The following is a 23128-nucleotide window of genomic DNA, read 5'->3' as shown; positions in this document are numbered from 1 at the left end:
GATATGGTAACAGAAGGTCAAGAAAACGGCGATGCGGACTCTGAATTAGAGGAGCCTAGCAAAAGGTATTCGCCGCTGCTGCAAGCACTACGGAATCAAAACGAGTTGAAAATACGCGATGTAACAGAAACAGGGGAATTTATTTTACAAGGGCTAGCAGACGGAAAATTGGGCTACATTAAGAAAGATCCAGGCTTTTGAAAAGGGATAACTGCTACAAGCACACCAGCAATCGAGAAAAACGAAATGGGACCAAAAGAACGGAAAACTCGTAAGCGTCAATTAGACACACTTACGAGGAAGCAAGCACTATTCTCTATCACAGAACACGAGGAAAGTCCTTTAAGAGATATTATAATTGCAAACTGCTGGACACCAATAATAACAAATGATGATTCAGAAAACCATAGTCCAAAACTTGATTTTTGGGGTCGGCAGCTGATACAAGCAAGCCTAGCAGCCGAAGCGGCGGAAAAAAAGAGAGACAAAGAAGAAGCAAGCGATATCCGAAAGCTGACGGAAATAGACGAAACAGCAGAAAAGACCGAGATCACGGAGAAAGACGTTTTCAAAAGCAAGGAGGTCGAAGTGATGAAGAGAGCCGACCAAGCACGAAGCGAGCCAAAGGAAAAAGAGAGCGAAGAGGAGCTAGCACGGGACAAGCATACGATGAATAGCCTGCTCACCAACGGCACCAACATATATAATAATACTGAACGTATAAACGGCGCAATCCGACACGACGCACACCTTTACGACCTAATAGTCGGCCTTGGTGGCGGATTTCGGGCAAAATTGACTTTAAAAAACGAGCGGTTGAAGGTAAACAAGGATTAGGAATAAACCTATGGAAAGATGAAAATGACCGAGTAGAAAAATTAGAAAGTTCAATGGACAGAAAAAACCAAAAAGGAAATGAGAACACGAAAATTAGGAACGATTCGCCACCAACAAATGAATTAAGGGAAAATTATGCAACGTCGGTCGAAATAAGCGAAGGAGAAGATAGGGAGACTCGTGAATGTGGAGATTCTTGCGCAGAGCCAAATAAGAAGCTCACGTTAGTCGACGTACCCCGGGACAGAAGCTGTCTCTTTTATTGCCTCATACTTTTATATAGATTGGAAATGTCCCAGGACAGACTGAGAAAAACGCTTCTTAGCTTGAAATGGATAAATAAATGTTAAGACCCAGAGGGCACAAAAAATATCTTAAAGGAGAGCCACGCGTTTGGGGACGAGAAATGCGCCTTTGTATTTTCTCAAATACATAAAGTAAACATATGCATCCACTTTTAATTATCAAGAAAAAGAACAATCTTTCAACATTTTATAGGAAAAATAAGGGAAACATTTAAACACATACGCCTCAAGAATGATCATTATCAGGCTCTGATAAAATACAATGAAGGCAGCCATCCGTCAACAGATCACGAAATAAATAGTGAAAAGGGCTCAGCTGGCGGGAAAGATTTGAACGATACTAGAGTCAGCACCAGTGAACATGGCAATTGCGAAGAAGGACACGAAACAGGAGATAGTGATGTAAGACGTATAAGCAACGGGGAGAGCTCCAATGATGAGTCAGGAAAAGGAGAGGGACAGACGAGCAGTGAAAATTTTGCACAGAAAGAGGAAGAGAGCGCAACAGAGAAGGTGCACGAGGACAGAGATACACCACCATCCAACTCTCCACCACCACCTGATTCTGATAGCACATCGACAATAGCCTCGGGAAGCGAAGAAGAGAGCAGGGGACTCAATAAAGCTCTAGTCGAAGAATGCGAAAGCGATCAAAAGGAGGCGAGTAATCTCAATAACTTCAGCGCGCTAGATAAATATAGAGTATGCAGAACCCGACTACCGCGTGATAAGCCACCATGGGTCCCAGGCGATGGATCAGACCCCCCTCCATTTCAAAAAATAAAGAAAGTAGAAGATCACGTCTTCAGATACCTAGACAAACTAGCCTTCTGTACAGTAGTGAAAAACGTCCCAGATACAGAGACAATTGACGCGCTCTACGAGCAGGGATACATTGATCCAATAGTGATGAATCACGAAGTGAGGGCGGTCGAAAACGCCATGCTTTCTAGAAAAAGGAAAGTATCGATCATACGCATGTACGTGAAAAAACACATCTCGTCTTCAGGTCGTTCACCAAATAACCAACCGCTCATCGTTAGTTGGGGAAGTGGGCCTAGAGAATTTCTTCTCTGTAGGTATGCCGTTAGGACGACCACTGAGAAGAAAACCGTTGCAGCTGCTCGTACTCCCCAGGGCTCTCTTGCCCAGCTCACATTTGTAGCCGAAAATTCTCTAACAGCACTAGACCAGACGGTGGAAAAGCCACATAACTCTGAAGTGTTGGATCCGGTTGTGCCAAAGCTACACACATCTTCTTGTATTTCACTAGAGATGTTATCGGTTTAAATAATTTTGTATAGGTGGCACTCATAAGTCCTGTAGGTTCTGGGTGTAAGTAGACCTAGGTCACTTGTCCATTGGAGAAGAGTGTTATTGGTAACCAGGATATCCCGCTGTATGACTATCATCTACATTCTCATTGCAGCTCGATGAACTGCCAGTAGACAACTGCAGAAATTTTCGAGACGCTCTGGCGTATAATAACCACACTCTTCTTATTAAGTTGCAGGTAGCTTTGATTTTATGTTGGCACCCCCTAGCGGATTCTACTTAACTAAATCGAAAAGCTGGCGTATTCTTTGAAAACTTGAAGCTTATTAATTGCTTTTTTTTAAACTTTTTAAGATAAAAACTATACTAAAATCATCCAGGAAGTGTTAAGAATCGGTATGCAAAATTTCAGCAAAATCTGATCAGTATTTTTTAGTAATAGCAATTACAACGGTCTCAGCGACTTTGCCTTATACCTTAGTTAGATAAACCTTATTGGTTTGACTCATGAAAAAATAATAAGAATTATGCTATATTGCTGCACTTTGGAGCACTCCAAATTTTGATAAAGTAACCCCAGACTAGTCTTCTGGCAGACATTGCCTTAGTCCTTACTAATGGTAAATCTCACTAAGTACATTTCATTACAAGAAATAAAAAGAAGTTATTTATATTAGAAACCGTAAGAATGGCGACTCTGTCACATAAGCAGCTAATAAGCCATGTTTTTTTTATACTTTAATGCAATAACTGTAATAGTTTTGTAGTTAGGTATTGGGACTGATCACCATTTGGAAAAACTAATCATCTGCCTTCCAACTGATTACTCCCCATAATAACACTTACTAAATACTCTGAAATACTGTTACCTTCTTTACTGACCACAATTTAATCCAAATGATATTTAATCTGCATAAACCCTTGACTTCTAAGCGTTACCTTTTATTTTGTTAAGTTTACTGTTATTTCTGACATTTATCTTACAAAACTATAAAATAAGCTTAATTTTACTTTTTCCAACATAACGTAGAAAAACGTTCAACGGCTAAGATGACCCTTTACATTTTCTCGATAATCTTGTTTGCAATTTCTTTTTAGTAAAATAAAAAGTCCAATGACAGTTCGTAAATTATTTAAAACCACGTCCAATGGTGGTACTATCAAATTTTCCTATTAGTTTAGGGACAAAAACGACTTTGACCATTTAAAAAATGCCATAGTCCTTATCAAGTACGAAAAGCTATGAGTAATAGAAAATATTTTTTACGATACAATTTATAATAAAATACAATAAATACAAATTTAGTCAAGCTTACAACATACCTCTTACTCAAAATACGGCTGTAGAGTCGTAATGTAGTTAGAGTTTTAAGTTTAGGTGCTTTAATACTATGCACATCTATAAATGATGTAGTATACGTATGCATTAAGATGAAATGAGAGTTTTAAACTGTTTCTAGTGAGAAGCACATAAATAGTACACATGACCCTCATACTATACATATTAAAAGTCTCCCTAAATCATGTACATCAGGTTAGTCATCTTTCTTAAGCGACTCAACGAGGACTCATAACAGTTTTTCAATTCATTTGTGTTTTGTTGTCTATTAATATTATTACTTAAGTAATATACACTTAACATTTTGGAAAAAAACCGTTATCTGCAATACAATAAAGCATAAAATACGTATAATTTACGCACAAGTACACTTTTCATTAAACAAGTAGGTACTCAATTTTATAATGATAATTTAAAATTGTTTTTGTTTTTGAATAAATACAAAAATATGATACTACCACCATTGGACGCTGTATTAAATTTTTCTGTGGCTCATTGCTCCGTTTCTGACGTCCTCAAATTTGACTTATCGAATGTAAATCTGCTTAAAAACTATTATTGTCTGCACACATAATTCAACTTATAAAACGTAGAAATAAAGTTAGCTAACATATACTTTGTTTTAATTCTACGACTCAGTTAACTAAGATTTGCCATTTATACAACGAAATACGAAACCTGCTGGATTCTTATAAAAATTTTTCATCACTTGTTACTATTGATGGCGTAAGAACTTTCTCTGCTATGGAGACTAATAACAGACTCATGTTGCTTATTGTGTTCATCGTGCACTGTACAGGATCAAGCACATGTCATTTTTTTTTGTTTTAAAAAAAATTAGTTATAAGCTTAAAGTTTCTGATATTAAAATATTTATTCACTCTATACTATAGTATCAACTGCGATTTTTATCTTAGACTGTACACTAGTCTGAAAACTTGTTAACGATTTCTGTATGACAATATCAGATAAATGTATAGAATAAGTCTGAATCACATTGCTCTCAACTGGTCGTGATTGTATAGACGTCATAGTGACTTTTTGGAAAGGCTGTCTTTTCCTATACTTTGACACAAACATTTCAATTATTTGGCTGCTCAATGTCTTCTTGCAATATTCTTTAGCAATTCAAGGCAGTCTTCTCGGTTACCAAATAGCTTTCTGTTAAACCTTTTTTTCCCAACCAAAATTTTATCACACTTATTTGTTGCTTAATCAACCTTACTCTTCAATACTGTCCACCATAATTTTTTCAGTGCTTCTGTTACTATGAACTTTAAATCTACCTTATTTGCTAATCTTCTTTTCCACGACAAAAGTAAGGGAGCTTGAGAGAGTACGCTATTATCTAGATTACTTCATCTTGCCATTGTTATTAATTTATTTATTCACACCTAATTTTGTTACCTCTAATTCAATTCGTTATTTATTTAAAAAAAAGTTTTTTTTGTCGTTACGACTTATATTTAAGTAAACTTAAACTACTCTTTTTCACAATTTATTACGCATCAGAACATCATCATCATTTCGAAATTACTTTGTTTAAACTTACTCTTTATAATATTTTCTTGCTAATTATGTAACTCACTCGTTCTTAGTATCAATCCAACAGTTATTATATATTTATCTTCAATACTTTGAAGTCACTAAAGTCTGTATTTTACAATGTTTTTTTAATTAAAAGATATGGGATCAATTTACTAACTTTTACTTATACACCTTACTCAACAAAATTAAGTATGGCAGTGGTAAACCACTTAACGTAAGTTAACGTAAGTAAACTTAACGTAACAAAAAATATTGGAAATACAAGTCTTTACTCGTTAGCCATTAAAAGGCAGAGCTTTGTTGCAGAGCTGTTTTACAGCTAATTTTGTGAGTAATTTAAAAACATGTTTATCAAAGTCATTGTAAATTCTTACAGCCTAGAGCACATTTGGATTACGAATTAGAATGCTCTGTCAAAGTTGGAGTTTGATTGGTACTGAGTTTAAAAGATTTTAGCAAAAATACTAAAAAATACAGACTGCTTATAGTACACTGAGATTGTTATGCACTTCTGTAATACTTTAAGAGAAATAATTTGGTGTCAAAATAATTTTTTCAATATTACTTCTACGTATACTTATATGTTAATATTTACGTTTGTAATTAGGATACTTTCGACTTAGATGATCTCTTACCAGTACTAGGAGAATTTGGTCGATACCAAAAGAAACTTCTGTGGTTTGTGTGTTTACCTGCTTGTTTGCCGTGTGGATTTTGTGCTTTTAATCAACTTTTCATGTCGAGCACACCTTCTCATTGGTGTAAGGTACCAGAATTACAAAATTTGAATACTTCTACAAGAAAAAGTATAGCCATTCCAATGATTGAAGTGAGTATAGGTTACGATTTTTACTTTTATTGATCCATCAGTTTTAATAAGAAACTAAATGTTATGATCACTATTTAAAAACTTTTTTGAAGACGATTAAGAAGGTTAAAAACAAGTTTTTTTTACGTATTATAATTGTATTAATTTTCCTTATTAACATAAAACTAGTCAGGATAATTACTTTTTTTTTTAACCTATGTATGATTTAATTAAATGTAAAACCTGTACATTAGACAACTAAAAGAGGTACAATATTTAAAAACTGTTTTTTTTTTCAACAAAGTTTTTTACAGACATGCTATTGTACAATCATTAAAAATCTTTTTTCTGCTTCTTTAAATTTTAGAGTAAACTAATTCTTTGTTTTGATATGATTAATGGGAAACGTATATACCAGGGTTTTTATATTTTATAATAAGTTTTAAGTTCTACATTGATCTTTATTTAAAAGTAAAAGTTATCCTGATTACTTAGCTAACGCACTCCTGTGTGTATGTATGTGTGTAGTTGGGTACTATAGGGCTAGTACAGTAATGTGTGCAGTGTTTGAGTAAGTAATCCAGCTATTTGGCAGCGCTGGAGCTGCCTTTGATGTACGAGCTCACATGGTGAGCACATTAAGTTATATAGAGAAATGTTACCTTCCTGTTATTATTAAGCTCAATTCCATACATAATGTAATACATGCTGTAGCACTTGTTATAACTTAAAAGAAATCCCTTTAATAAAAACATGACATAGCGTTGTCAGTAAAATGGTCGTTAAAGAAATTAAAATGTTAATATAATTGAAGAAAGAAAAAAAAGCAAGGAATGTTGCACAAGTCAAATAACAGACAAAGAGTAAAAAAATTCAATGACCTTGAATGTGAACAAGGCGTGTTAGATAATCCAACGACAATAAAAAATTTAATGTAGGTGCCTTTAACATTCTTATTTGAGGATAACATAAAGGACAGTTGATTAATGTACAACAATGCTTTGAAAAATGATGTAGTTGTCACAGACATTAATAAGAAAGCGGATGATAAAAAAAAGTTACTATTTTATTAAATTTTGCTGGTCAAGAAGCAGTTAACACATTTAAGACTTTTCGACTGTTGAATGAAGAGAACAAAATATGACTCGATGACCAAAGCTGTCTCAAATTATTTAACGTTAAAATTAAACGAAAATATAAGGCACAATGTATTTAATTGACGACAACAATAAAAATCAGAGCTTTATGGACTATTATTTGGATCTCACAAAAGTTAAATGCCACATATTGATACAATACCCTGGCGGATAGCCTTATAAGAGACAAAATAGTTTGTGGAATCAGAAGAATTAAGTCATTTTAAAAAAAATTTTACGTAGAGACAATTTGAGTTTTTAAAATTGTGTTGAATTGTACAAAGCAGGAAAGTCAGCAAACCTGCAGTTATGACGTATACACAATTAGGTAAAATTTATTAAAATAAATCATTCTAACAAAAAAAAAAAAAAAAAAAAAAAAAAAAAGGGATTGAAAAAAAAAAGATTAAATATGAAAATAAGAAAGAAATTAAATAAAGGAAATACAAAAAAATGAAAAAAAATGTAATAAAATGAAATATGAAAAAAAATGAAACAAGAAATGAAAAAAAAATAAATAAAACAAGAAATAAAGAAAAAAAAAAAAAAAACATCAAACCAGGGGGGATGAATGGGTCATGGGACCCACGGTAAGAACGAAGTTCTTTAAACATGACATGAGTGTAAAGCACAATTTCTCAGGTAACAAGGGGGTCGCCAGACCCGTAGAAAGAACGAAGCTCTATAAACGTTAGTACTGCATTCATGTAATTCACTAAACAAAAACTTGAAAAACGAATAAAAAAAAAAAATAAAAAAAATAGTTCAGTACTCACGATGGTTGAACTTCGTGAGAACGTCGTGCATAAATACAGTACTCACGAAGTTCAACCATCGTGAGTACTGAACTATTTTTTTTATTTTTTTTTTTATTCGTTTTTCAAGTTTTTGTTTAGTGAATTACATGAATGCAGTACTAACGTTTATAGAGCTTCGTTCTTTCTACGGGTCTGGCGACCCCCTTGTTACCTGAGAAATTGTGCTTTACACTCATGTCATGTTTAAAGAACTTCGTTCTTACCGTGGGTCCCATGACCCATTCATCCCCCCTGGTTTGATGTTTTTTTTTTTTTTTTCTTTATTTCTTGTTTTATTTTTTTTTTTTTATTTCTTGTTTCATTTTTTTTCATATTTCATTTTATTACATTTTTTTTCATTTTTTTGTATTTCCTTTATTTAATTTCTTTCTTATTTTCATATTTAATCATTTTTTTTTCATTCCCTTTTTTTTTATATATCATTCTTTTTTTTTCATATTTAATTTCATTACTTTTTTTTCATTCTTTTGTATTTCCTTTATTTCTTTTTTTTATATTTTTCTATTTATATTCATTCTTTTGTTTTTTCTTTTTTTTCATTTTTTTTTTCATATTTCATTTCATTATTTTTTAATTTTAATGCGTAATAACGCGCCTTATTATATTTAATCTACACAACCATATTCATGCTAATTAATTTTTTTTTTTTTTTTTTTTTTTTTTTTTTTTTAGATGTATTATTTAGAAAAAAAATACACAATTTATAAAACAAATTCATAATTGAATGTATTATCAGTGAATACATTTAAAAATGGAATGTTATAGTTACGAATTACACGATAAGTACAAAAAACCGACTTCTAAAGTCGGCAGCGCTCGTAGCAGAGTGGGTAAGGTACAGGACTCACATGCAGAAGGTCGGGGGTTCAAATCTCTTTATTGGAAAATGTTTTTTTTTTTTTTTTTTTTTTTTTTTAGAATTGTAAAAGAAAAAAAAATTCAAAGTGAAAGAAAAATTACTGTGGGGAAATAAAATTAAAATTTGTTAAAAAATTAATTGCTTGGGAGTGTGAGGGGTAATGGTGGGTAAAGGTGTGGTGCAGAAGAGTAACACGGCACGGTTGACAGATATACATATGTAGTGAGGAGAGGGGAAGTATGTAGAGAACACTTGGTGAGGGGGGCCGGGGTGAGGGGAAAAACTTGAGAGGAAGAGATTTCTAATTCAAAAAAAAAAAAATCTGTCGGTTTTAAAATTCCAGCCCCCCGAGTAACGCGACATAAAGAACTTCGTTCTAAAAAAAAAAAAAGTAATACAGTATCACAAGGTAAAGTGAAAAACAAGCACTACAATACAGTAAACAGGCCCTAGCTTTGAGCTAGATAAGTTTCAAAGATTCTTCCCTATTTTTTTAGAAAGTAGCGGTCAGCAGTAATAATAACCAGGTGTTAGCGTAAGAATGTGTGAAAGATATGATTGGCAATATAAGCCAAGAGTGTGTCCAGCATGTGTCAATACCTGCAACTACTGCCCCGGCTTTTATCATTTTTCTAAAATTTGTGTCAAGCATTATCAAGTAAGTGCAGTAAAAGAAGATTAAGAATTATTCATAGGCTATATTATAAGTAAAAAACAGTTAGCAGGTCAAGTCAACAATACGAATGCCAACAAGAACGCTAGTTGTAAAATAGAAAAAAGTGTTCTAAGCAGTAATGATAATGTAAATACTCTTAAATGGCTTAAGAATGTATTATTAAATGGCTAATGCAAACTTAAGGTAATACTGGACACAAAAGCAGTTTGTAGAGTAATTTTTAAAAATTTTTTTTAAAATTTTGTTAAAAATAAGGTTTTAATAAAAACTTATCTGATAGTTTGTGCATTAAATGGTAACAAAATAAAAACTTGAGATGGTGTTTTTTTGACTGTCAGTTTATTAACAGAGCTGAAACGAAGGTTAGCTCTGTAGTAATATCAGAATATAAATAAGTGTTACAAACAATAATAGGTTTACTTTTGATAGCAAAATTTTGTATAATTATAAAAGTCAATCCTTTCGATAAATTAGAGAAATAAATCATAAGAAATTTTATAAAGATGTTTTCGCTGGATACGGAATATTTATCAATTGTTGGCATACTGTTAAACTAAAAAAAAGTTTCTAAATAAAATAGCTGCTTGAAAAAAAGTCTCAACTGCACTATTAAAGCATCTAAAAAATGATTGCAAATGATTACAAATGTTAAAACTTGTTAAAAGAGCGCTTGAATCCATATACCAGCCATTCTACCAAAACAACTATGTTGTTCTTACTCTAAAATTTTAAATATATGTTTACTAACGCAACATCATGTGATACCTAGCTTTGATAAATAATGTGGAAGGATGCCTCATGCTGAAGTTTTTCGTACATTAAATGCTAATAAGCTCTTTTGGTGAATTGAGCTTACGAAAGACAGCATTAACAATAAAACCTCCGTAACAAAAATCCGCTGATTTTAATTATTTAAAGGGATGTTGTAGTACTTGGAAAAAAGACACATCTATTTTTATTTGTACCAACATTCACTCTGAAGAGGAGATAAGCACCCCTAAATATAACCTTCTAAAATCTTTTCTTCTCATCATACCTCGGCTTCTCATTATTATTCTTTCACAAAATCAAGTGCCAAATCCTTACCATTATAAGTTTAATAAATAAAAAGTGGTAACGACATAATAAGTTGCTACCCTTAAACATTTTTTTCTAAGCTTTATTATTTGTGTTTTTTAAAGTCAAATTACAATTAAATGTATAAAACGATAATAAAATAAAATTAAAAAATAGAGCAAAACAAACATTTGCATTTACTCTACGAAGCATTTAAGTTAACGTGTGGTACTTTTTTTTTTTTAAATTTCCTTAAATTCCGTAAACTACCGCAAAAAGTAAAAGACAGCTTGTAAAGAAAAGGAAATCATTTTTGTTTTTTAGCAAATACATTTTGCATCAAAACATAAAAAATCTATTATACATGCAATAATTGTATTGCCAATTTCTTACGATATCATGGTAAAAAATGTATAATGAAAGTCACCACCAAAAGTGTTGAGTTAATGTAAATGGCAAAAAACTGTTTATTTTTTTAATACTACTTATATTTATGTACTTTATAGAATAAAACATTTTTGTCATAACGTAATAGTAACTTTCTCACTAATTTTGTTTAAAGAAAAACAAACGTAGACCTTAAATATTTATACATACTTGAATACCTTAGTCAAGAACGTTAAATCTTCCCTATAATTTTAGTTATTTTCTTTTGCGTCATTAATTCTATTTTTTTGCATAATTTCTTTTGTATTTTTATGATAACATTTACTCAAGGAGTTGACTAGAAGTACAGATTAAAGACTAACGCAAGGATACGCTTCTTCTTGTTGTCAATTCCAAAAAGGTCTTTTACATAAAATAAAATTGTTCAATTTGTTCTCTTTGTAATTGCATTGGACTTAACAAAACATCATTTACCAGTAACCAGCTTTTCTAATACTTATGCTTCTAGGCACACATTCTCTGGTTTAAATAAACTTTGTACACAGGATACAATAAAGAATTTGGGTGTTTTCTGATTTAATTTTTTTTTCAATAGATCAAAATGCCCTAAGTAAACTTGCACAGACAATTTTTTTTAAGCTTCGAAATATATACAATCATTTATTGAAAATTTTTACTTAATTTGAATCAATGTCACGGCATCATGATGCAGGAACTTCTGAATTATGTGGGTTCGTTGGTTATGTTATGATAATCTATAAAATCGAGTATAAACTACTATAGAAAGCAGACACTAGTTGTGTCGTCTGCTTGTTTATCCAGATGATTGAATACAAGGTATGAACAAGGTCATACGTACGAGCGTCAACCAACAAACAATTGCAAATTAAATAAAAAAGAAGTTAATTCTAATTCTAACTGGCACAGCACTATTCTTTGAGGCTTTTTACATTCTTAAAAATTAACTGTTAAAAGCTAAACATCTTACATCTACAAATCCAATTTCTTCGTGAACTTGTAAAGCTTACATATGTAAAACGTGATTGTGTATTATATTATCAAACGACATTTAACGGTAACTTTAAAACTGTGTAGTGTATTCTACTACAAATTAATTATTTAGAAAATAATGTAGAAATTGATAAAAAGGAATGCCAAAGTCTTGTTATGCTGAAATAGTTGATAACAATCAATTATCTTAGCATCAAAATCCTTCAGATCTCCCTAGAAGTTTACCCTCCTTTTAATAATTACATTGACTTGCATTAATTAATATTTGCTTTTATTTTTTTGACAACTTGATTTCTTTGGAATATAAACTGGTATTACATATTGGCGGTATTAAAAAATACGTTGATAATATGTACAGAACGTTCAAAAAACTATCCTTTATTTTTAAGTCTAAAAATAAAATTTACATATTAAACTTTTTGTAACGATCAATACTTAATGAATCTTTCCTTTGTAACAGTTTAAGATAACTTTATTGTTACGTATTCTATAAGTAATTGCTAGTATTGCAAAATTTCTATAAAAATTTTAAATGGAAATTTTAAATACCAACGAATGCAATTTTTGTGGTGACTTAAATAGTCACGATACTAAACTAAGAAAAAGTTTCTTATGCACTACCATTGGACGCTGTAATACCCTACTTCTACCGTATTTCTGTACAACAAAAACACTAAATTTGTAGAAATTAACTAATGTACATCATACGTTTTGTATATCTATATATATCAAATACATATCGGTTAATCTGGGCAGTGAGCGCGCGGTGGCTCGGTCAGCTGGGTCGTGGATTGGCACGCGGGAGACCGTGGTTCAATTCCCGGCCAGTGCGACTTTCGGGCAAGTACCTCTGTGAGTCTCACATGTGCTTTTTCACCACGCAATGCTCCTCGAGGAGGGTTTAGGCGACCTCCTCGCAGCATAATTGCCTAATTTCCCCCTACCCCCCTCCCAGTAATGGGAGGCCTCCCATCCCTCTTCCCTTCCTTCTCCAAAGTGCTAAGTGCCCTCAGTAGTGCCCTTATTAAAGGAGCCGGACGTAGAGCACTGTAATATAAAAAAAAAAAAAAAAAAAAAAGGTTAATCTGGGCCTGTAGAGTTGTCGCACGTAGGCTTGGACTCTTACAATTTTAAGAAGCTCCATTTACTGCTGCTCAACGTTCGTAACGCGCAATGTGCAAGATTTATAAATAGCCTACCTTTTTAGATAACACTCTTAGGCTTAGGTGGAACAAAGCTTGGAATTATTGTTTTAGCTGTCCATACACGTACGTACTTCAGTGGAACAATAGCTGTGATTCAAAACTCTTAAAATTTACAGTAAAGAATGTACTTGCTTTTGTTGATGCAGAGATCTAAAGTTTTTTTGCAGTAAAAAAGCTTGCCCATTAGGCCACATTAATTTTAGAAAATGATTTGTTGAATAATGCATTATGTAAACCTTATATTGTTGGTAACGAATTGATAAACTTTGGTTATTTTAAAAAAAGCATAAAACTTTGATTAGTGCAAACATATACCTAAATCATTTCATTAACTATTTTGCATTTTATCAAACTTTTAGACAAAAACATTAACAATGCATAACTTGTTGGTGGTTTCAAGTACCTGGATGAAAATGAGCTACCACACCATCTGACCAAGCAGTTATAAATGATAAAAAAAGTATTAGATTCTTTATCAATCAAGAAATAGGCTATGCTAAGACTCTGACTTAATGAAATGTAGATTTGTTTCTTTTTTATTGTGTTAAGGACAACGAGATCATTTATGTATCCTCAGCAACAACTTGTACTTATAAATGCATATGGTAATTAACATTTTGACATGAAATTGAAGGAGAAGTAAAAATAACGTAACTTGTTAGAAATCAAGTAACTACTGGTTATTATTTACACTTGCTCTGCACGCAATAAGTATTTTTTACTTCTCTAAAGAAGTTATGTATGTCAATATAGTTTTTGGATTAGTAACTTGTTTTAATAAAATTATTATATAGAATTTTGTCAAAACATCAAATGTTTAGTCTAATCCTCTTTTAATTGTAACATAACAGTATGCATAAAGTTTTGTACTAAATATACTGCACGATAATTCGTAACAAATGAATCATAAGATTGCTTATGTGTGGAAGACTAATCTTTTAATACCAGATAGAGAATTTCTTGTTGCACTTTTTATACTGCAGTATTAAAATTTTAAAAACGAGTGTCTCCTAAAATGCAATTGATATCTCTTACTAATTAAATTGTAAATACTGATTGGCCTATTAGGCAGAAAAAATAATTTTATATTAAGGAGGTTTGGTCGTTTTTGAGGGTATTTAATCACTCACTGAAAAAAGTAAATGTTGTACTTTCAAATGTTGGAAGTACATGTGAATTTTTGCAATATTTTTTATCAGCCGAATTTTTAAGAAAAGAATTCCATGAAATTGCATAATATAACATTGCTTTTATAGGCGAGAGTTATTATTCAGCGTTTGTTGCACAAATTCCGAGGCTATAGAGATTTATTCATGATGAGAAAAAAGTTTAAATGGATAGTGTAACTTCCAAAGAAGACTCTTGTATTCAAAAATGTGCACCTTATCAGGCATTTCGAAGAAACATTTGTGCAAACATAAAGAAAGTTGTGAGCAGGTCTTATGCTAAGTATATGGGAGAGAACGGAGTATCGTCTTCTGCCAGCTGGTCTCTTTATCCGGAGAAAGACATATTTATAAAAATGCTTCTAGAATTTGTAAAGTGGATATCATGATCGGAAACTTGGTCCAGCCTTTCCTAAGACTTCAAACGAGAACGATGTGCCAAAATAAGATTTGTTTTTCGAAAATTCTTATCACACTTTTGTTCACGAAAGTTGAGTCTCTTCTTACTTTCTTAAGGTTATTTTTTATCATGCAAATAACATGTTTTCTAGTTTTTTAACTCAAATCATCGGAAACATGCTACTTTAAAGTATGTACCATAATTTGTTCATAACATTTAACGGTTTAACTTTTGAGCACTGACAAGTTAAATACAGTTAAATTAACCGTACTGCAGTAGACGGACGTTTTCATGCACGGTTAGTACAACTCACGTTAACAGGGTGTCTTATTAGAGCCCCCGCTCTCTAACCCCCCCCCCCGGGAAAATCGACTGAACCTCCTTCATATCTCTTTATACACATGACTTCTTATATTTCTTGTCTATTAGATACCCTGGATATATTTTTTATTTTTTATAAATTACATGATTAAACTCTGGACATAACTACGTAAGGTTGATCATGATTAAATACGTCTCTTCCGAGATCTGTACCTACTTTGTTGAATGTTTGTTCTTGAGATTTATTGATAGTCGTTGTAAAAGCTAACCTTATGAGAATTTGTCATAATCTCTAAATAAACGGGTGTATATTGAGATAATAAAAAGTAATACAATTTAAAATCATAATAATACATTATTTTTTTAATGTTAAAATTTTACATTCAAAAAAGTTGTAAGAAAAATCAATAATCCGTAATCGTGTTTCATTGCTTAATAGTTCATAAATACTCATGTTTATCTTTAAAATTATGATACGATTCATTTTTAAGCGTAACGTATATAGACGCAAGATCAAGGGATTAGGACAATTAAAATATTTTGGCATACGTGAGCCCAAATAAAATTTACTATTCCCTACCATTGCAAGTGCTATACAATTTGCCAAAAATATGGTAAACTACACATTCTATTTTTGCCAGTACTGGGCAACTAGGCCAGCACAAGTTACTAGGTATTATCTACAAATTAGGTGCTTTTGTTGTACCGACATATGGTAGGAGTAGGTAATTGCAGTGTTCAAGGGTACTGCATCAGAAAATTTAGCTTATTAAAACTTGGCTTGCCTTGCTCAATGCCTAACCGTTTGTTACTTTGAGATATAGATATTGGCTTCTAGGAGTAAAAAGCATGTGACATTTACTTTTGAAAACTCTAGCAATACCAAAGAATAACTGATAATATCCACACTAGTAAATCACGTACAAAAAAAGTGAATTAGGTATAAGAGATAAGAAAGCTCTTTCACCCTCTGCCCAATCAATAAGATGCATGTTATACATGCAAATTGAGGCTTGGACTTCAGTTTCTTAGAACTCCTAAATATTCTGATAAATGTTTTATTACTTGCAAAAAAAACATGACAATATCCAAAAGGTACAATAGTAAATGTTCTCACCCACACTCATCTATCTCACAGTCTGTGGACATATAGTCAACAGTGACATAGAGCTACTTACCAACATCTTAAGCTGCTCAAAGTTCTTAAACTGTCCACATAATGCCCAAGAAGTAATGTACGTATAGGATGGATTTCAGGAGTCACAAGATTAAGATATAAATACTCAACAGCTCTTACATATTGCAATCGATGTATGAATCTTAAAAAGCAAAAGATAGTGTCATATACGTATTTTTTAAGTTATACTTTTATAGACGTGTTATGCGCAAGGGTAAATCAACGCTCTTGGATTTCGACCTTGAAAAAAAGTGTTACCGAAGTGCATTTTGCTTGATTCTCCCCCTTCACCTGGTCTCCCATGATGTAGCTCATGTTTCCCCAATACTACATGACGCCACATCACATCACCACACAACTTATTTTGAATCTTATAAGTTTTATTTTCTTTTCCTTAAACCAATTCAAAAAAAAAAAAAAACAGTTTCCGAAGAAATTTGAGCCTTAAACCTCCTGCATACTGGCCTAGGTCTTTACTAACTCTACTATGAGCGTGCCTGACACTAAAAGCCCGATTACTTCATTTTATCGTGTAGTTTATTGCTCATTGTTAACATAAATTCTTATTCGCTATGTATTAATTAATTTAGTTAAATTATACTAGTAATTAAAAGATAATTAATAAAACAGAATAAGTTTTTGGGTACACGCTTTGTCAAAATTTTTGAAAATTAAAAAAAAATTTTTTGTGTGCTATATAAATACAATAATTATTCTGCATTATGTTTTATTCTTTTACGATCTTTCCATTCGTAATTAGAAGCTTATTTAAATTAAGGACGTTCTTCACGTAAGTACTTGGGGGAAAGTTAAAAGAAGTGAGAGGAACGCTAATGTGGACGGTAAAGCTAGCCATGGTTTTTCTAATGTGGATGTACTCACATACATGCTTTTACGCACACTTCATTCTCACTTTCTAAATAAATTTAAAAACCAACTTGTAGCACTATTTGAAAATTTTATAGGTTTCTCTAAGAGTAATCTTTTGTACCTGAATAATTAGGAGGTTCCTATAAATCATATTAATTCAATTAAACGTTATTTTTTTATAAGTTACCACGTGTTATGGACGTCAGCTAGCTTTAGCTTGAAACGTCAATGTCCTGATATGCACGCCGAAAGGCGAAAATTCAAGTAGTCATCAGCACCACGCTACTACGAATCGCTCCTTAATACCGCTAGACAATTGCAACAATACTGTATCCACTCCATTAAACACCATGGGTAAGCTATGTCTATGACAATGGCAGGGGCATCTGGGTTGGGAAAAAATAAAACAAAAGCGTTCAATGGGGATGAGAATTATTTTGGTTGACTCCGTGCACTATCGGATGCAAGTGAGTCATCTAACACGAGTGGAAGTTTGTGGGGTAGTATAGGCAGTAAACTCAGCTACTTCGGCCAAATACTAGGCTCCAATTGGCAGTTCCACAGTTTTAACGATGAGGAACATGAAGAGAATTTTGATGAAAGTGATTTTTCACCTCATAACCCAGCAAATATAAAAGTTGCGAATAGTGTTACAAATAAATTTATATCAACACTAAAAGAAGCCAAGAGTTTAGTCCCCTACACAGCAACACACATTAGAAGGCCCAGCAGCAGCATCACTTAAAAATATATAGAAGAAGCTACACACACACGAAAATTGGGAGGCCAGGCCCTTGACAACACCACCTAACGCACATAGCACAGAGTTAAAAGAAACAATACAAAGCAGCACGTCTTTCAACGAGCAAAAGTATAAACAAATTGGTAGGCTAGCGAGAGAAGGACCTCCCAATGACCTCAAACTTCAAATACCCCCAAACAACAAAACATTGAGATGACACCAATAACAGAACATTGTTCGCAAACCCAAGCATGCGACACTTGCTCAGCACGGTATTAAAAAATGAAATGCTGACCCCCGCCCTTTTTCAACCATCACCTTACGACACAACAAAGAGATTATGCGAATAATCAAGCCAGACGGCTAGACGAACATTCTCTTGTCACTGGAATGTCTCTAGTACAACTGATTGGAATGATTCCAACATTTTACGGAAACGCAGACAGCCTCGCAAGGTTTTGTAGGAGAGTCCGACACGTTACTGCACCCTTGGAAGTATTAATATTATGCTTAATGGACTACCATATTTATTAAACATAGTATCCAAAGATTTCCCTAAAGACAGGGATGGCCTTATCAGTTGGGATACCTTTTTAAGACACGATGGTACAATAAGTGCTAAGCATCAGTATGTGTTTCTCAACACAAGGAAATTTCCGATTGTAGAATTGGAGACATTTATGATACCGTCTCGCTCCAAGCTGGTTATCTATGCCACTATTTCTCGCAAGGATAACGAGTCCAACGAAGTAGAATTTGTACCCTTGCAGGATTTAGGCAAAGGTTTATTTTTTGGCAACTTCGTGGCAATTGACTATAACGGCAAGGTGTTTGCGGAATGCATCAATGCAAACGCACATCCAGTTAGTGTAAGTGTAGCGCAAGTAAAATTTTTTGAGTGCAAGACTACTCAGGTTTTTACCAATGAGCCAAGTGTCAACGACGATGAAAACATGTCTATTAATCAAATGTTCGAATCTTGGAAGGAGCCAGCGATAGATGCCCTCGTTGGCACAAACAACATACTGAGTGTGAATATTAAAACCCTAAGGACAGTAGATAAAGAAGAGAGAGCAGAAAGAGTTATAAAATTAGTAGATGTGTCAGAATGTAACACCACAGAAGTCGAGCATGTACGTAAATTAATTTACGAATTTTTGCACGTATTTGGCCTAGAAGGTGAATCATTAGGAACAACGCACATGCTGAAACATCGCATAGAGACAACAACGGATACATACGATTCGAGAGACATAAATATCCACTGAAATTAATCGATCAACTGAGAGTTGAGATCGGAAAAATGCTAGAAAGTGACATCATCGAACCGTCAACGTCCCCATATCACTCAAACATGTGGATAGTACCAAAACAACCTGGACCAAATGGAGAGAAAAATTGGCGGGTTATAACAGACTTTAGACAGTTGAATGAAATTACAGTAGAAACCTGTTACCCAATGCCGTTTCAGAGCCAAATAATAGATCGATTAGTAGATGCAAAGTATATTTTTGTAATGGACTCAAAGCAAGGTTTCTTGCAGATAATAATAGATGAAAGGAATGCACACAAAACGGCGTTCTTAGGACCAGACGGCCAGTATTAATATAAAAGAATGCCAATGGGATGCGTGGGAGCAACAGACACGTTTTTAAAAGCAATAAGTCTCGCGTTAGCTTGTTTACAAGGTCATGAATTAGAAGTATATCTTGATGATATAATGATACCTGCAGCAGACTTAAGACAACACAAAGATCGTTGGCGATAGTTACTTACAAAACTTAGTAATGCTGGCCTGACTATAGAGTCTAAGAAATGACAATTCTTAAAATGAGAAGCAAAGGTACTAAGGCATGTAATTGGCAATGGCAAAATCAGAGCAGACCCTATAAAGGTTAAAGCTGTAAGGAATTATCTTGCTCCCGCGAACCTTCAAAAAATTGAGTAATTCCTTGGCTTTATGAACTATTACAGAAAGGGATCTAAATTCGTTTAGGACTAAAAACAACAAGAATCTTTTGAGATGCTCAAAGACATCATGTGTAAAAAACCAGTTTTAGTTGCACCAAACTTAAACAAACCATTTATAGTGACTACAGACGCATCTGCTGGTGATCGTATTCGCGAAGGAACAATTTCGCCCGTACTTATACGGTAGACCCCTCACCGTAGTAACAGACTACGAACCACTAAAACGTTTTCATACGACTATGAAACCTGACCTTAGGTTCAACAGACTCAAGGCTGATCTCAGAGGCTAAAACTTCAACATCGTGTACCAAAAAGGTGAGGAGAACAACGCTCCCGACGCGACGTCCTGTCACCAAATCTCGTGGTCAAGGAAGGAAAAGTAAACCCCCGAACTGCCTCGTCACCAGTTGTACCAACTGGCAGATGTACAAGAGCAACAAGGCTTATGCAACGAGGTCAGTCCTCCAGCGAAAATATTTGTAACTCATACGAACGATGACCAAACCAACCGTGTAGAAACCAAAGTTGGAGATTCCGAAAAAGCAAGCTCATATGATGAGAAAGTGAGTTTGGAAATATGTAAAAATGCTGACACAACATTAAACCAGAGATTTGATAAAACAGGGAAAAATAAACCAATTTCTTAACCAGAAGAGCAAGAATGTTTGGTAATAATAACAAGAGAGGAAATTATCATAAGCCATCCTCAAGAAAATTGTGAACTTTTGTGTTCAAGTGACGACCTAGAGACATTTAGCAACGTCCAGACTGCTAATACCCCTGACCAGGAAAACAGGGAAAGAGCACATAATAACACAACAAACATCTGATAGTAACAACAGCACAACGTTTAATATAGACTTAAAGAAAGCGAAACAGGAGGATTACGAAGAGATAATGATAGAGATAAACACGGAAATGTTCAGGGTGCAGGATAACTGTGACAAGCCAAATACGGAATTAGCAAGGTGAAATCAAATACTAAATACTTCACCAGGCAATTACCTCTTCCACTCACTTATAATATTGTGCCAACTATCAGAAAGTACTACACAACTACGGAACAAGCTTAGAAAGTCCCACCATCTGCGAGAATATGGCAACCCAAGAAAAGCAAAAAAGATATTTGAATCTGAGACTAAATACGGAGATTCTAATTGCATATTAATATTCGTTAAATTGTTTAAACAAAATGTTTAAATTTATTAACGCTTCAATAATAACAAGTACACCTACTATTACTTTGGCGTAAATGACAAAGACTATATAATTCACCTATATTTGCATAAAGAATATTTTGTACCGCTTATGCAGGGAGAAACAAATACAGAAAACACAGTCTTGCACATAGAAGATGGCAAGGAAAACAGAAATTACAGCAAACAAATTTCTGGAACTCCTTTTCAATCTACAGAATCACGGATTACTTACACTTCTGATTCACTTGGATTGAAAACCATCTACAAGGAGAGAGAATTTCTAGCCGTAAGAAATGAAGAACAGGGTTCTTACCTATGTCAACTCCTTGAGAGAGCAAAGACAGGTCAAACAAATATACTTATAATCTGGCTCACAATCAAGGACACAACTTATCGATTATATGTACAAGACTGCATTCATCTATATAATTTAATACCATGAACCCGGAAAATTCATTAACCTTAATGTCACGAATAGCGTTTACGTCAATCTTATTCTCTTCTGCCAGAAAGTATTTGCGTTGCTCGAAAGATTCTACTATGTCTGTGTCTGGCGTTTGCTTCAAGTAAGTTTTTAGCGTACTTAAAAGGGTGTTCATTTACCTATGAATCCTTTGAAAAGGATAAGGCTCTTCAGTGTTCGATGGAGCCCACAGAGGTTTGTCTTTTGGTGTTTTTTCCCTTTTAGTCATAAATCGTGTTAGAGAGGGATCTTGATGATTATTTACCTGTGCTTCGTGCATCATCTGTACTGCCGTCATCACTTCTTTTATCAGTTGAATCTTTATTAGGTTGGCTGTTACGTAAAAGTGTTAACGACCCATTATTGCCTTCATCAACAGATCTTTCCTGGTAGTCGGTTTCAGATTGAATTTTGTTATACCCTACCATTTTGCCAAGACTTTTTTCTGTATTTAAGGCTGTCTTTACTTTTTCCAATATGATCTCTTCTTGTTTTGCTGAAAGTAAAAATCTATTTTCCTCCATTGGCTCCAGCTCTACATCGACTAGTATCATTGTCAAGTCTATTTTGTCTCTACAGTCTTGTACATATAATAGATTAGTTGTGTCCTTGATTGTGAGCCAGATTATAAGTATATTTGTTTGACCTGTCTTTGCTCTCTCAAGGAGTTGACATAGGTAAGAACCCTGTTCTTCATTTCTTACGGCTAGAAATTCTCTCTCCTTGTAGATGGTTTTCAATCCAAGTGAATCAGAAGTGTAAGTAATCCGTGATTCTGTAGATTGAAAAGGAGTTCCAGAAATTTGTTTGCTGTAATTTCTGTTTTCCTTGCCATCTTCTATGTGCAAGACTGTGTTTTCTGTATTTGTTTCTCCCTGCATAAGCGGTACAAAATATTCTTTATGCAAATATAGGTGAATTATATAGTCTTTGTCATTTACGCCAAAGTAATAGTAGGTGTACTTGTTATTATTGAAGCGTTAATAAATTTAAACATTTTGTTTAAACAATTTAACGAATATTAATATGCAATTAGAATCTCCGTATTTAGTCTCAGATTCAAATATCTTTTTTGCTTTTCTTGGGTTGCCATATTCTCGCAGATGGTGGGACTTTCTAAGCTTGTTCCGTAGTTGTGTAGTACTTTCTGATAGTTGGCACAATATTATAAGTGAGTGGAAGAGGTAATTGCCTGGTGAAGTATTTAGTATTTGATTTCACCTTGCTAATTCCGTATTTGGCTTGTCACAGTTATCCTGCACCCTGAACATTTCCGTGTTTATCTCTATCATTATCTCTTCGTAATCCTCCTGTTTCGCTTTCTTTAAGTCTATATTAAACGTTGTGCTGTTGTTACTATCAGATGTTTGTTGTGTTATTATGTGCTCTTTCCCTGTTTTCCTGGTCAGGGGTATTAGCAGTCTGGACGTTGCTAAATGTCTCTAGGTCGTCACTTGAACACAAAAGTTCACAATTTTCTTGAGGATGGCTTATGATAATTTCCTCTCTTGTTATTATTACCAAACATTCTTGCTCTTCTGGTTAAGAAATTGGTTTAT

At 33.6% G+C, this 23128-nt stretch overlaps 1 protein-coding gene across 1 annotated transcript in view; it reads left to right on the top strand.

The window, feature by feature from the left end:
- Positions 1-5495: 5495 nt before the first annotated feature.
- CarT (Carcinine transporter) overlaps positions 5496-23128 on the top strand; it is a 1715434-nt gene continuing 1697801 nt past the window's right edge. The window contains exons 1-2 of the mRNA XM_089592391.1: positions 5496-5504; positions 5912-6133. Coding sequence (XP_089448517.1) covers positions 5496-5504; positions 5912-6133 — 231 coding nt within the window. The remainder of the gene's footprint in view (positions 5505-5911; positions 6134-23128) is intronic.

This window comes from Copidosoma floridanum, unplaced genomic scaffold (genome assembly GCF_036245765.1).
Source record: "Copidosoma floridanum isolate Cflo_tuat_1 unplaced genomic scaffold, Cflo_Japanese_pri ptg000016l, whole genome shotgun sequence".
NCBI classification, from domain to species: domain Eukaryota; kingdom Metazoa; phylum Arthropoda; class Insecta; order Hymenoptera; family Encyrtidae; genus Copidosoma; species Copidosoma floridanum.
The sequence above is the reverse complement of the archived record's forward strand: the minus strand, read 5'-3'. Positions and strand labels throughout refer to the sequence as shown.